Here is a 14,907-nt window from a genome sequence, read left to right on the forward strand (position 1 = left end):
AGGAAATCCCGATAAACCCCAAAGAGCAGTTTCCCGACGGTTTGTGTAAAAAAAATTCAAAGTGTAATGATGACTATATACTTGAAGATGTCAAAAGTATAAAAAAAAACACTAAATAAAGTAAAGAAAATTAAGAATTAAACAAAAGATTTTAAAAAAAAATTCATTATTAATTAATCAATTACAAAGGGAAAAAGGGAAGAAAAAATGAAAGCTATGACTGATTTTATTAAAAAACTTGAAGAAAATCTGATTTGACAGAGCAACATAAAAGAAGTTTTCGGCAATTTAAACATTTTTTCACCAAGTTCAAGATTTAAAAGATAGATTTTTAAAAAATGAATAAAAGATAAGATTATTGAAGCTGAGAAAAAGTTACAAAAAATTTTCAGTTAAAATCAAAAAAGAAAAAAAAATAAAATAAATACGAAATGACAAAAGGGATCAGATTTACTCGATACATTTTCAAATAAATTTTTCAGAAATAAAACGAATTTTGGAAAAAAACGCTTCACAAAAGGTGATGTCAGATACAGCATTAAAAACCCAAAAAGAAATTAATTCAAAAAAGATACTTTAAAAAAAAAAATTCGAAATTGGGTAGTATTGTGACAACCCGTCACAATTTAAAATATGCGAATTAAGTAAAATTACAAAAAATTTTCAAAAAGATATTAATGAATTTAATGATTAAAAATTAAAAAATAAAAAAGATTTGGACTCTGGTTTAAATATCATAAAAAAAGAAGAAAGAATTTAAAAAAATTTAAAGATAAAATTAATATAAAATTAAAAAAATAAAATGATTTGGACTTGTAGTTAAAAATAGTAAAAAGGAGAATCATCACGCTAAAACCCCAAATAATTATTTCTATACTAAAGCAATAACCCCAATGTTAAGAAAATTACCACAAAGCGAAGAAATTACAAAAGTAAAAAATGTTTTCTTTAAAACAAAACACAATTTTTCTAAACAAAAAATACTGTTGTAGTTTTATCTGCTTCGAAATTGTCAACAAAACGAGTTTATGATTTAGCAATAAATTTTTAAACTTAAAAAGAAAGACAGGAAAAAAAAGAAGAAAAATAGAAAAAATAAAAAATGAAGTGTTTCTCTTTGAAAATATAATAAAAAATTTTTTTTTTTACGTAAAAAAAGAAAAAGTTTTTTAACCCGTATGGTGCCTGGATATAAATTTAAAAAAAATGAAAATCTGGGGGTGGGGCCCTTTTGCCTGGGGGGGGCGGTTTGGCTAAAAAAATTTTGGGGGGGGGGGAAACTTTTGGGGGGTTTTGGGGGGGGGTGGGTTTTTGTTTGGGTTTTTGGGGGGGGAGGCCCCGGGGCCGGTGTTTTGCCCCTTTTTTTTTGGGGGGGAATGGGTTTGGGGGGGGGTGGAATTTTTTTTTAAATTTTGGTTTTTTGCAGGGGGGGGGGGCTGGGGAAGTGTTTAACGGTTTTTTTGGGGGGGGGGGGTGGCTTTCCCCAGGGTTGGTCTTTTCCTGGGGGTTTTGCTTTTTGGGGGGGGGAAAGGGGGGCCGTTGCAAATTTTGGGGGGGGGTTTTTCTTCCGGGGGGGGCCCAAAATTTACTTCTTGGCTGGGTTCTTTTATCTGTTCTGCCAAAAAAATTTTGGGAAAGTTCGGCAAGCGGCCAAAGGGGGGGGGCTGAGTTTGCTGTTGGCGTTGGGGGGGGGGGGGGGGGGGGGGGGGTGGGGGGGGGTTTAAATAATTTAAAAAAAAATTTTCCCAAAAAAAATTTTTAAAATATGTGATTTTTAAAAGGTTTTTTAAAATAAAAGAAAAAAAGGGAAATAAAATTTATTTTTTAAGGGTTTTTGGGTTTTAAAAAATTGAAAAAAAACTGGAAAAAAAAATTTAAAAAATATTAAGAATTTATTAAACCCCCCGGGGGGCAAGCCCCAATTTTTTTTTAAAACCCAAAAAACAAAATTAAAAGCCCCAATATCCTTTTTATTATGTAAATTTTTTATAGTTAATTTTGGAATTTAGAGGATTTTAAAAAAACAACCCAGGATCTTGGATGATCTATTTTTTGGTAAATTTAGCAGTAATATAATAAATATAGCAGCTGAGGCAGCTGAGGACTTTGACACTGATCAGTTAATATCTATGTATAAGAAAAAAATTAAAATTTATTTAACACAAGGGACAATGTTTGACATTCATCCTTATGACGATTCAGCATCTACAGAAGTAACATTTTCACTTATGAGGGATAGTTACATTAGATTCTACATATCGGATGAATCTATACCGGATGGACGTGCCGATATAAGCAAACTTTTGAATTAAAAATTATTTAAAACTTCATTTAATTACTATGTGTACCCTAATAATATACTTACTAATTGAAAATAAGATCAAATAAGTTACATTTTATCAATAGAAATAATCTGCCAAAAGTTTGCCAAAGTTCTGCCAAAGATTCGGCCAAAGATTCGGCCAAAGTAAAAGCAAATGACAGTTTGCTGCCAACTTGGCAGAAAAATGGCAGGTTTTTGATTGGTTGAATTTGTGGTTTCCCACATAGCCATTTTCAGAAAATACAACGTAAATTCCAATATAACATTTTCAGAAAATATGTCAGCTATTTATAACCAGGTTTTCTGAAAATATGAGAAAATGAAAGTAAAGTTAAAACCTGTGGATTTTTAATTGTCCGGCATTGGTCGGTTTAGGTCAAAGACTAAATGTTAAATTAGGTGAAACTGCGCCAAAACCCCCATATTTAATACTACTGACTTTCCACATTGAATTTATTAAACTCGCTGAATAAAATTGATAAAATGCTCGGCAGAGCCTCGCATTTTATCATTTTAATCAACTCGTTTAATAAATTCAATATGAAAAGACACTCATGCAATATCCTCTATTTATTCATCGTACAATATTATATAGCCTAAATATTCTAGAACGACATTTAGAGGACTTTTTGAGCAAAAAACAACCTAGGATACTGTGGCATGAGATATCTATGGGAATAAAAGATAAAAACTAAGGTCGATGGATTATTTTATCGTCTTCGCAAGCGAGTATCACTTCGTTACTTACCCTTGTAACTTCTGATACTTCTGAAGACAGTAGCTAAAATAGAATAAACACACTTATTATATACTCAATTATACACTCCGTTAAGTTACAATGTAACCTGAAACGTCAATATTTTTACATATTGACGTTCCATTTTTATATCGGGTGCGTGACGTTATTTGTGACGTCATTTCGCGCAATATTTCCGCTGCAGAACTCCTGCATGATTCTCGATACAAATCTGATAACCTATTAATATTGTAGTGCAGTTATACACGTTGAATATAATTCAGAAATTACTTATTTATATCAAAATCTATAAGATGATCCTTTGGAAACAGGACCTTTATGACAATGAATCGACACAAAAAACCAAACGAAAATTGCTGAGTACTGCCTTAAAACACATTTATCGGAATGCAAAATGTTAGGTGACATACAATTACAAGCAAACAAATTCAATAATAATTCATAATCTTTATATGCGGAAGTAACGGAGTACAGCATGCATTATTTCTAACATGATTTGTGAAGTAGATTTCGGAGATCCTCTGAAGTCTTCTAAAATACTTCAAAAACAAAGACAACGTAACAGGCTAATAATTGCGAAGAAACATATAACGGTCAGCATTTTACGACGCCGTAATGATATTGTGCTTTCAGGTATTTTATATCTTCAACCATTACTGCTACAGAACATATTACGGAAAATACCTTCAGGTAACTAAAGATACATTGTCACGCTAACTATGATTATTCGATGATATTTGAAATAAAAAATTTAATCTTTTTACGAGTTGACTGTTCGTTTTATATCGGTCTATGTCTTTTGAAAGGCTCTTCTTTATAAACATTTTCATGAGAATAAAAACTGACGTGCATCTAAAACTTTGCTCATTATATCTTTGCCTAAGAAATACAAGTCTAATAAACTCGCTTTTGTCGGTATGTCTTTATCTTAATGCCCGACACGAATGAATTCTAAAATAACAGCCAACCAATATGTGACAAATTTTCGGAAATTTAGCATAGCATACTCCCAGATAAAACAGAATGAATTCAAAATTTTTAGCACATGGAAGGCGTCCGGAACTAATATTCTAAGACAGATCAAGTTTACCTATGTATTATGTGTCCGCATGATAAAAGAGTACCATCCTTGACCGAGGTGTGAATATCTTCGTGGCATATTGGACAGTCTCGTCTAGATGTCCACTTCCGACACTAAAAGTAAGAAATAAACTATGAAATACATGTGCATCAACGCATTAATAGCTGGTTAAATTCTGTCTTGTTATGGAAAAATGAGGATTGAGATAAATGGAGTGTCAAACTCGTCCTTAAAATGAAAGATTAAAGACAGCTGATATCAAATTTATACTGTTATTTAGAAGTTTGTGCTACGTGTGAAAACGCGTTATAAAGTTATCCTGGATTGAGAAGTTATGCTGTCTCGGGCAATATTGGCTAAATATATTTTACATCCTTACCTTCATGAGCGATTATCTTTTAACAGCAACACGGAAATTCTCCTTTTTGCATTTCTGCCTTTGTTACTCGGTTCATTTTAGATTGAATTATTACCTCAGAGGTTTTCGATGTAAAAGTACACTTTAATAATCACTCACGTCTGGTAATCTTGGTTAAAACCTTACTAATCACTGGTAATCTCGGTTAACACCTACTGTTGTACAAGTTCCCAGTGTATCAATAACGGTGTGATATACAACTGTTAAAGTTATATTTATTCTTAAATAAATCATGGTAATTTTACACTGTAACTGAACAAGAGATCACAGAGTGATCTATGCGCCCACCATTGAGCCATTTTTGAATGTTTCACATTTCAAGACTAGCTCATGGTAAAATCAAGGTCAAAGTTCATTTCAGTACAAAAAAACTGTGCATGTGCCCTAGGTGTGGTCAAAATTTGAAAGCTGTAGCTTGAGAAATGTGAAAGTAGGTCACTAGATCAATATCAAGGTCAAAGTTCATTTCAGTACACAAATTGTCCTTATGTATACCTCTGTGGTCCAAATCTGAAGGCTGTAGCTAAAGAAATGTGAAAGTAGGTCACTAGGTCAAGATCAAGGTCAATTCATGTCAAAGTTTATCTATCCACTCAAAACTATACATGTGGTCCAAATTTGAATGTTGTAGGTTATGGACAAGAAGATTCTTCAAGTTTTTCCCGTAGTAGAATAGATATAAGTCTGTATAAACCATGTCACCCCCGGAGCGGAGCCATATTTGACCGTAGGTGGACAATTTGAACGAACCTGGTAGAGAACCACTAGATGATGCTACATTACAAATATCAAAGTCCTAGGCTTTGTGGTTTTGGACAAGACGATTTTCAAAGTTTTTCCCTATATAAGTCTATGTAAAGCATGTGACCCCCAGGGCGGGATCATATTTGACCCTAAGAGAATAATTTGAAAAATCTTAAAAGAGGACAACTAGATGATATCACATACAAAATATCAAAGCCGTAGGCCCTGTGGTTTTGGACAAGAAGATTTTCAAAACTTTTCCCTATATACATGTAAGTCTATATAAACCATGTGACCCCCGGGGCGGGGCCATATTTGACCCTAGGGAAATGATTTGGATAATCTTGGTAGAGGACCGCTACATGATGCTACATACCAAATATCAAAGCCCTAGGCCGTGTGGTTTTGGACAAGTAGAATTTTAAAGTTTTTCCCTATATAAATCTATGTAAATTATAAAAATAAACAAAGGGCCATAACTCACTCAAAAATTGTTGAACCAGTCAGATTTTCAGGGGGACACAACTAGGGTACCAATACATCATTCTGACAAAGTTTGGTTAAAATATCCCCAGTAGTTTCTGAGGAGATGCGATAACGAGAAATTGTTAACGGACGGAAGGACGACGGACCACGGACGCAGAGTGATTTGAACAGCCCACCATCTGATGATGGTGGGCTAAAAATGGTCTGGCTACTTTAGCATTATTAAGCCTATCTTGTAGAAATACTCGTACAACATGTGACAAAACATGAATAAAGACATACCTGATGATTGTTTTTCAGACTTAAAGAAAGGCAGATGCTGCATGTCTCGCAATGAAAATAGTTTGCTTTGCCACCAATCCTGAGGGAGAGAGAAGGTCGTCCTTTAATTACCTATTACTCTTGTTATAGTTATCACACTTATTTGAGTCATACATGGAGAAATATTCATGCATTCTAAACAATCATTTATTGGTTTTAATGTCAGGGTTGTCGCTTTTATTTTGTATGTTAAAAATATTTAATATTCATGCTCCTCCGACACATTTCACACTATGAAATGTTTTTACTCTCTGCAGAGCGGACCGATATTATGCAGAATCAATTTATTCAGTGAACAATACAAGAGTACATAACACTGAACGCAAAGTCAACATAAGTAAGGAACACGGGTTGCAAAAGCAATCATTGTTATATTTATATGGAAAATATAATAAAATTCGGATAAAAATATGTTCGACTTGCCACAATGTCATATAAAATTATTTATTTTACTACAATATATGACAAATACCTTTATATATATATATATATAAATTAAATAAATAAAATGACTTCACATGCCTTTCCAACAGTATTTAATTACAAAAATACAAACTGGTTTCGCCTATCCATCAGTGTACATACAAATGTAACGATAGGCGAAACCAGTTTGTATTTTTGTAATTAAATACTGTTGGAAAGGCATGTGAAGTCATTTTATTTATTTAATCTTGTGCCGAGTCTTTTCATTGTCAAGTATATATATATAAAGAAAAAAGAAAAACATCCAATGGGTTTCCTCTCTATATATTTTTGTCTACCTACCGGTTTCATATTCAATCATTTTTTATATGTCTGCCCTGATGATTGTATATGAAACCGGTAGGTAGACGAAAATATATATAGAAAAAACCCATTGGACGTTTTTCTTTTTTATTTATTATATACTTGTCCAGGAGTAACTTTTAATATTTTCTAATATAAATATACTCAAATTTGGTTAATTAAAAGGTCCCTATTAAATTTGTATATAAAATAGTAGGCAACACAACTGACAAAATATGCATTGTAGGTGATGAAGTGAAATCAGTGAGCTTTATTCGATATCCAGGTGCAAACCTGGACGAAAACTTGAATCTAAAAGAGCATGTAAAACGAAAGTGTAGAAAAGCGATGCTCAACTACTTCAGAATAAAATGCATTCGGAAATATCTAACCAAAGATGCTGCTAAAACTCTTGTCTTGTGCTGTCATTGGTGATATCCCATTTTGATTATTGCAATGTCATTTTGTATGGTATTACTCAAAGCGAGGTAGACAAATTGCAACGAATTCAAAACATATGTGCAAAACTTGTTCTAAATCGAAGAAAATATGATAGTTCCAAACAAGCGCTCTATGATCTTCACTAGCTACCCATCAAAGCCAGAATCACATTCAAAATGCTCACCTACATGTATAATTGTTCAGTCGGAAATTCTCCAGAATATCTTTCAGAACTTCTCATAAAACAAACTCAGACAAGGAACTTGCGTTCTTCAAATTCCGTTACTGGGTGCTTGGTTGTTCCTTTCAACAAGCGCAAAACGTTGAGTGACAAAAGTTTTAGTACTGCTGGACCTAAACTCTGGAACGAATTGCCTCTCGAAATAAGGAACTTAGACACATCGGATGTTTTCAAAAACAAGCTGAAAACTCATTATTTTAGAAAATAGTTTGCCCTCTTTCAGAGCCTGTGACTGTGATTTTGAAGATATTGTGGTACAATGTAACATGAACTGGATGATTTTTACTGTGTAAACACATTCGAATATGAACGATTTTATTCACAATGATATTTATGCTCATTTATTTCTTACATCTTTAAAATGTCTTAATTTTTAGGCGTAAAACTTTTTTATGTGTTTGTAAAACGCCATTGAATATGTTTTACGTAACAATAGGCGTTTAATCAAATAAAACAGTTTCAAGTTTCAAGTTTCAAGAGTGTGGCGGGTGTGTGTGTGTGTGTGTGCGGGGGGTTGGGGGGGGGGGGGTTGGGGACAGAACGAAGTAACGAAAAACAGCAAAATATTTTTTCTTCCGGCCTGCCAAAACGATATGTTCTACGTTGTATCGTAGGGGCGAAAGAACACTATTATTTCAGTGGAATAAAAAACAATCAGATCAATGTGTTTCACTTAATCACTTCAATATTACCTGCAAAGTCCACATCTGTCACAGTGGAATTGACCTTTGGTTACATCATCATCATACAATCGACATTTCTCGCAGAAATATTCACCGAATATAGTATTGCATGAAGAACATTTCCTCCTTACCTACAGAATGTTTAACTATTTTATTAAGGCTTTTATGGCCACCACGCAGCACTTACAGACTGCCGTTGTGCTTTAAAACATCATTGAGAGGTTCTTTCGTACAAAACTAAGCAAAATAACAGCGAACTCGATTTGAACGAACAAAAAAGGTGTTTAGAAATTTTACATACATAAAAAGAAACGTATATACGACAGCAAATGCATCCTGAGTTATCAAAAAGTAGTGATATAATAATCTGTTCAGACAATAAGATATCATTTGTGTGAAGCTTTATAAAACGTAAACGGTAATGCCTCACCTCTTGGATTTTACGGCAAACCATGCAAACGATTTCTGTCACCTCCGTCCTTATCATTTCGTGTGATTCGGATTCGTCATGACAAAGTCTACATACGTACATCTTTTTACAACACGGTGCCTTGGGAAAGAAAACGATGTGTCTGAAAATTACTTATTGCATAATAAGGCATGCTAACGATCTACTGTTAGAACAATCCTTCCTCGTGCAGAGTCTAAATCCTATTCAACTTTTTTTAAATGAGTAAATGCATAACATACTCTTAGCTAAATAGGAGAATTATTTCAATATTGTTAGACATTTGTATGTAGACATGTTGCGCAGGCTGTATAGGGTTTTCCTATCATTGTTATGTCTGTAAATGTAATTGTTATATGAAAAAAGAAAGGAAATGAATTAGTACTATGTAACCTACTACCGGCCTTGTTCAGAAACACCTACTGTTTCTTTCACCAAATCCGTAACTGGGCTTTCCGTGAATATTCCGGCCATTATTTGCATCGATCAAGGTTATCCAGTGATATTAGAAATATTTTGTAGTTTTGCTAAACTTTGTATTATACTAGAGATCTATATTCTAATGTATGATATGAATGGCTGTGTTTGACATTCAAAGCGAAATAAAGAAAATAGTTTGTTACAAAAAAGGTTAATTAGACAGTAGTTCAAGCATTGAAACCAAAGCTTTGTAATATGTAGTCTTGAAATACAGGACTTCACATAATGAAATTTTATTATTGTTATTTCGTAATGAAAAGAATTACATTTTGCAATATAATCTTATAAAGCGTTTTCCTGCAAAGCTTTACATCATCCTTGATTAAATTCTTCCTTGAGCAAAGTCCTAGCGCTTATCAAATACAGTCGCCAGCTGGAGTGTTCACCGAGTGAACACCAGAGGCTATATTTACGAGTGGCGTATTCACCAGCGAAAATGTAAGAAAAGGTGTTTGCGAGTGATGGATAGTTTGATCCTACATCTAAAAAACAGAGTTTCTTTTTATTTCATAATTTAACTAAATTGCACTCATTATATAGTACGTAGCCTAATCGATTCGGGTTGAAGTTGTTGGTTATAACCGTAAAAAAAAACAATAAAATACAACTTACTATGAAGCAACATTTTCTTTGGTAATGCTTACATCCTGTCTGGGAGGATTGTGCACCTGTCGAATTTTGAACAGCTAATTTCAACATTTCGCTTCCAAACAAATCTGCAATGTAGTGTTTAATAATTTAATAAAACTTTGCAATTTATGAATAACAATATATAGAATAAATAGTGACAATGAAAAATAGAAAATTCCTTTAGGAAGCAACACAGCAGACTTCAAGTAGTTACAGTTTCAGTGAGTCTGTTCCTAAGAGGTAATGGGAAGTACAACACTCTTCACGCCATCTTTCAACGTCTAAAGTGGAACTATACTATGCAAAACCTGAAAAGGACATGATGATCCTGAAGAAACTGAAAATAAATCAATACTGAATTCTTGTACGGGGAGTCATTTTATAACTGCCTCACAGCATTTAAAGACTGCTATCGTGATAGCTAATAAAATCTGTAAGCAGAACATGCAACTAAGCAAAAATCATTGCATACTTTGTTTAATTGCCACTGCGTCATCCATCTAGGCCCCAGCAACGGTTAAATCTGAAATGGCTTAAGGGGGTTAAGAGTGAGGTTAGGTGCACCATAAACCGGTTTAAGCTCCCCAGTGGTGGTTTTGCAACTGACCGTTTCAAGGCGGTGCCCCACTGTGTTCCTTGGTTTGTTTTGTCCTTGTGTGTTTGCTTTGCCTTGTGTGTGTGTGTGTGTGTGTGTGTGCGCGCGCGCGCGCGTGTGTGTGTGGTGCGTGTGTTGATCGTGTGCGCGTTCTGGGAAGCTGCGTTTTTAGAGCGTGGCTTTCCCTGTTGGATATTCTTCCCTCTTTTTTGGTTTAAAATTCAATAGTAATTTAAAGACACTTCTGCGAGAAGGTATTTCTAAACCCGTTTTTTATGGGGATGTGGTTTACAAACTTCGTAAGATCTTGGGTCACGGTAATTTTCCAAATGTATTTGGAAAGATTATCAAACGTTTTATTAAAAGAGGTTACGACCCAACTGTTTTGAGACATACCGCATGTTTAATGTTCAACCCGTTTACAGTTGGACACTACGCTTCCCTCTTTGATTGCGTCTGACGGAAGAGGGGGAGGACTCTATGATAAGCAGTTTTTAAATCCTACCAGGACTGAACTGTTTTGATATTTGTCTTCTGGCCTGTTTCGTCGGGCCCTTAAGGGTGTTTCTCTTGTTGCTCTGTCTTCTGAAAAGGCATTGAGTACATACGTTTTTGGTTCTTAAGGTTTGCTTTTTATATATTTATACAGGAGCATTTTTGTGTTTTACATGCATTGCCTTTTTGTTTCCATTACGTGTGTAAGAGATTCACCTGGAGGGGATTACTTTTATTTACACTGTCCCATGTCTTTGGAACATGGTGTGGGTAAGAGTGAGGTTAGGTGCACCATAAACCGGTTTAAGCTCCCCAGTGGTGTTTTTGCCACTGACCGTTCCAAGGCGGTGCCCCACTGTGTTCCTTTGTTTGTTCGTTTCGTCTTATGTGTTGGCTTTGTGTGCGTGTGTGTTGTTCGTTTTGTCCTTATGTGTTGGCTTTGGGTGTGTGTGTGTGTGTGTGTGTGTGTGTGTATGTGTGTGTGGTGCACGCGTCTGCGTGCTGGGGGTTTCGTTTTGAGGAGGCTACGTTTTTGGTGCGTGGCATTCCCTGTTTGATATTTTTCTTTGTTCTTATTGCAAATTATGTTCTTGGTTCCAAACTAGAATTGTTTCGAAAAGAAACTTTTGACAGGTTCTTAATTCAGTTGCGCGTATTTAAGATGGTATCAAAACAGAATATAGAGTCTTCGTTGAATTAACATAACAGTTTAAGACTAATAAACAGTATATGCACTACTACTGCAAGATGAATAGCACACTTTGGCTTATGTGCTTTCTGGGTTTTCTAATATCAAATGTAAATGTGTATTCGTCCACTCATATGTAGATTTGTTAACTTTTTAATTACTATTTTAGGTATAAGATTCAGACTTTGAGTTTAAAGAATAGGTCTTAAGCCATTCCAAACTATTTTATATGATATTTATACAGGTAGTAAACTAGTATTTAACCTAAATATTAATTTTGTACTTTATAATGTCGGTAGATAAAATGCTGTCCTTTTAGTTTATACTAATTTGTTTTAGCTCGATTGTGATGAAAGCTTCAAGCCTATTGGAACCACTCTCGAGGCTATGTATGTTTCTTGATTAAAGCGCTGACGCAATTGGTAGAGCGTAATGATTACAAACCATGAGGTGCGAGTTCAAGCCCAAATTGCGGTCGTATTTTTTCTCTAGTATACATTATTTTTATTTTATTTTAGTCAAGAATCTTTGAAGACTCATTTTGAAAACCATTTTATATACAATGCATTTTAATAATAATGTCTTATTCTTCATTGTTTCTATATTTCTAATATATTAGTTTGCTACTTTTATTTCAATTTAATTCATGTCACATAATTTCAACTTCACTTGATATGTCTGTTGACGACCCTTCAGCTGTGTCAGTCTCTGAGTCAGATGATGTATCGGAATCCGAGTTAAGCTCGATGATCGTCGTCTATAGCAAAAAAAAAAAATAGTTAACACATCATTAACTAATCGATTCAATGAACTGCACAATTTTCTCGTGCAATGTTTATTGAAACAAACGATTTATTTCAAAATGTGAACTAACTAAGGCTCGAACCTCGGAATGCAAGTTTGTTAAGCCAACGCCATATCCTGGGTCATGCGTTCGATTCCATTCACATATATGTTCCTACCCTTTTTTGACGAATTAACGGTCCTGCATAAGTTAGTCACGGTTCAAAAAACATGGTCGACCTATACTTATACGTTTAGTATTTTACCACCTTAATGATCTTTGTCCAAAGCATCGGTGTGCCAAAATTCAGAACATATAATTTTCTATCCAAATTTATATATACACAAACATGTATATACATATATTTCTAAAACAAACTCCTCGGCACTGGAGCTTAAAGTGGTTGGACATCACACATGAGTATTTCAATGTCAGAAAGAAGATAGATAAACATTCATGGTGGATTTGTTAAAAAAACAAATGTATTCACAATGTAACTGCAAATGTGTGGGGTACTTGATAACATCAATATTAGCTCGAAATTCATATTAAACAATAATTATTAATAAAATGTTTTTTGAACTGCTTTATGCTATGCATGCATGTGAATAAGCATGTATGTGAATAAAGAAGTGATACAAATAGTTCGTTCAATTGGTTTTATTTTAGTTAAATTTCCAATACTTTGCTATGATTAAAATCTAAAAGAAGCTGCTCTTAAATATCATCTATTTTTGAGAGTTTGACTTGGATTTCTTTTGAGGACTTTTTCCTGTATTGCGTAAATACCAACAGATAATAATTCAACAATAAAACTTTATGTTGGAATTAGTTAAAGGTTCTGACATTATTTCCGTTAATACAACCGGCCTAATAGCCGATAGTCTGACAAAGTGGTTCTAGTACAAATCGTATAGAAGAAACTATTAAACCTAATCATTTTAAGTGCTGTTCTCGAGGGAAGCAGATAGGAGTTCAAAGATAGTTTAAAAGTGATGAATGCACACAAAACAATGTTACTGAATGCTAGACGTGTAAAGTAATATTATGAAATCAACCGGTACACGTATCCGGAGATATGTGTATGTCAAGGCTCTGCTGTAATCCTCTCATAATTGTTTCACATTACCTGCTAAAATGTTTCTATCATGCTTTAAATCGTTTACCACCTTGCTAAACATTGTAGAACCTCTACAAAATATATGTTTGAAGTATTTATGATATCTCTTATATAGTGAAACAGAAAATAAGAAATTACACACCGAAACAGAAAGTAGATGTTATTTACTGCCAGTGCGTATAAATGCTACGATTTATGTCAGATTTTTCAACGATAACACATTTATATAACTTAATGTCAACATCTCATCAGTTAAGTATAACGATATTTATTTATAAATATTCTTATTTCAATCCAGATGCAAATATAAACAAACCTTATTTTATGCAAACACAGAGAAACTGCTGTCACTAGGAAGTAATATGTGTTTTCTGACGAGCTCAATTACCCACATGAATACATAAATACCCGCAAGATACACAAATACAATAAAGTTAAGACGAAATAACATTGTACTACTACCCTTTAGTTCTGATATAAAAGAAGTCGAATTACTTGCCAATAATACATTTTTTCATTAAACATGTTTTGCGTAATTTGTGATTCAACGATGTCTGGCTTGCTCAAAGTGTTGAAAATGTTCTTTATTTTTGGCTTTATTAATTATAAGACCGCGTTTTGAATATTCTTTGTTCAAGAATTACATGCATGTCTCAGTTAGTTATCGCGGGAAATATTCTATTTTTTTTTCTTTTGATTAAAAAGGATGTCTACACATACACACGTCTACACAGTTAATGTACCAAAATATATACATGTATTAACTAAATTAAGATTGCATTTTCACAGACTACAGGCGGAAGTTGGCAGATGGAATAACAGGAAATGTTCATACTGACATAGATTAGAAGACGAGTTTCATTTTGTTCTTGAATGTCCAGTTTAAGAAAACCTAAGCAGTGAATATGTTAAATCTTTTTTCAGAATCAGAACTTATATGTCCAAAATTCAACTTTTGTGTATATCAGGTGAAATGTGTAAGTTAGTCTCACGTCCAGGGCCCGTATTCACCAACGTTTAAAGCTTACAAATTAGACTTAGACATTAGAATGACAAAAATCATTGTGCTATGACATTGTCGCAAACTGCGTGGAAACTCTTAGACAAAAATGGCCCAATACATTTTTTTTTTCAGCAGTAAGAATGTGCTAAACACAATGTTATGGCAAATTGAATGTTATCGTTCTTTAGTTTTAGACAAATACGGGTACAGATTGATTACTTGCGTTCAATAAATCATATACTCATTTAAACCTACCCGAGTACACACTTGACGTACAACTGCCAAAAGACACAAAAATTGATTGCGTCATTTTGTGCTGTTCTGAATTGGACAATTTGCATGAACGATTGAATGCTTTGTTTATCTGATTTTACATCACTTCCATTTTAAATTGTATAATATAA

The 14,907-nt window shown here is 33.8% G+C and overlaps 1 protein-coding gene across 2 annotated transcripts in view; it reads right to left on the reverse strand.

Moving 5' to 3' along the window:
- Positions 1 to 13,886, reverse strand: part of LOC123538965 (RING finger and CHY zinc finger domain-containing protein 1-like) — a 34,263-nt gene extending 20,377 nt beyond the window's left edge. Inside the window, exons 1-7 of one of the 2 annotated variants that reach the window (XM_053530277.1) lie at positions 12,266 to 12,351; positions 9,801 to 9,904; positions 8,691 to 8,810; positions 8,270 to 8,391; positions 6,092 to 6,170; positions 4,171 to 4,274; positions 3,072 to 3,104 (exon numbers count right to left, since the gene is read on the reverse strand). In XM_053530277.1, the coding sequence (XP_053386252.1) occupies positions 3,072 to 3,104; positions 4,171 to 4,274; positions 6,092 to 6,170; positions 8,270 to 8,391; positions 8,691 to 8,810; positions 9,801 to 9,887 (545 nt within the window). In that variant the 5' untranslated portion in view covers positions 9,888 to 9,904; positions 12,266 to 12,351. Of the gene's footprint in view, positions 1 to 3,071; positions 3,105 to 4,170; positions 4,275 to 6,091; positions 6,171 to 8,269; positions 8,392 to 8,690; positions 8,811 to 9,800; positions 9,905 to 12,265; positions 12,352 to 13,816 lie in introns of those variants that run through there. The other variant, XM_053530276.1, reaches the window with a different exon arrangement.
- Between the last annotated feature and the right edge of the window lie 1,021 nt (positions 13,887 to 14,907).

Source organism: Mercenaria mercenaria, chromosome 18 (genome assembly GCF_021730395.1).
Source record: "Mercenaria mercenaria strain notata chromosome 18, MADL_Memer_1, whole genome shotgun sequence".
Classification (NCBI taxonomy): Eukaryota; Metazoa; Mollusca; class Bivalvia; order Venerida; family Veneridae; genus Mercenaria; species Mercenaria mercenaria.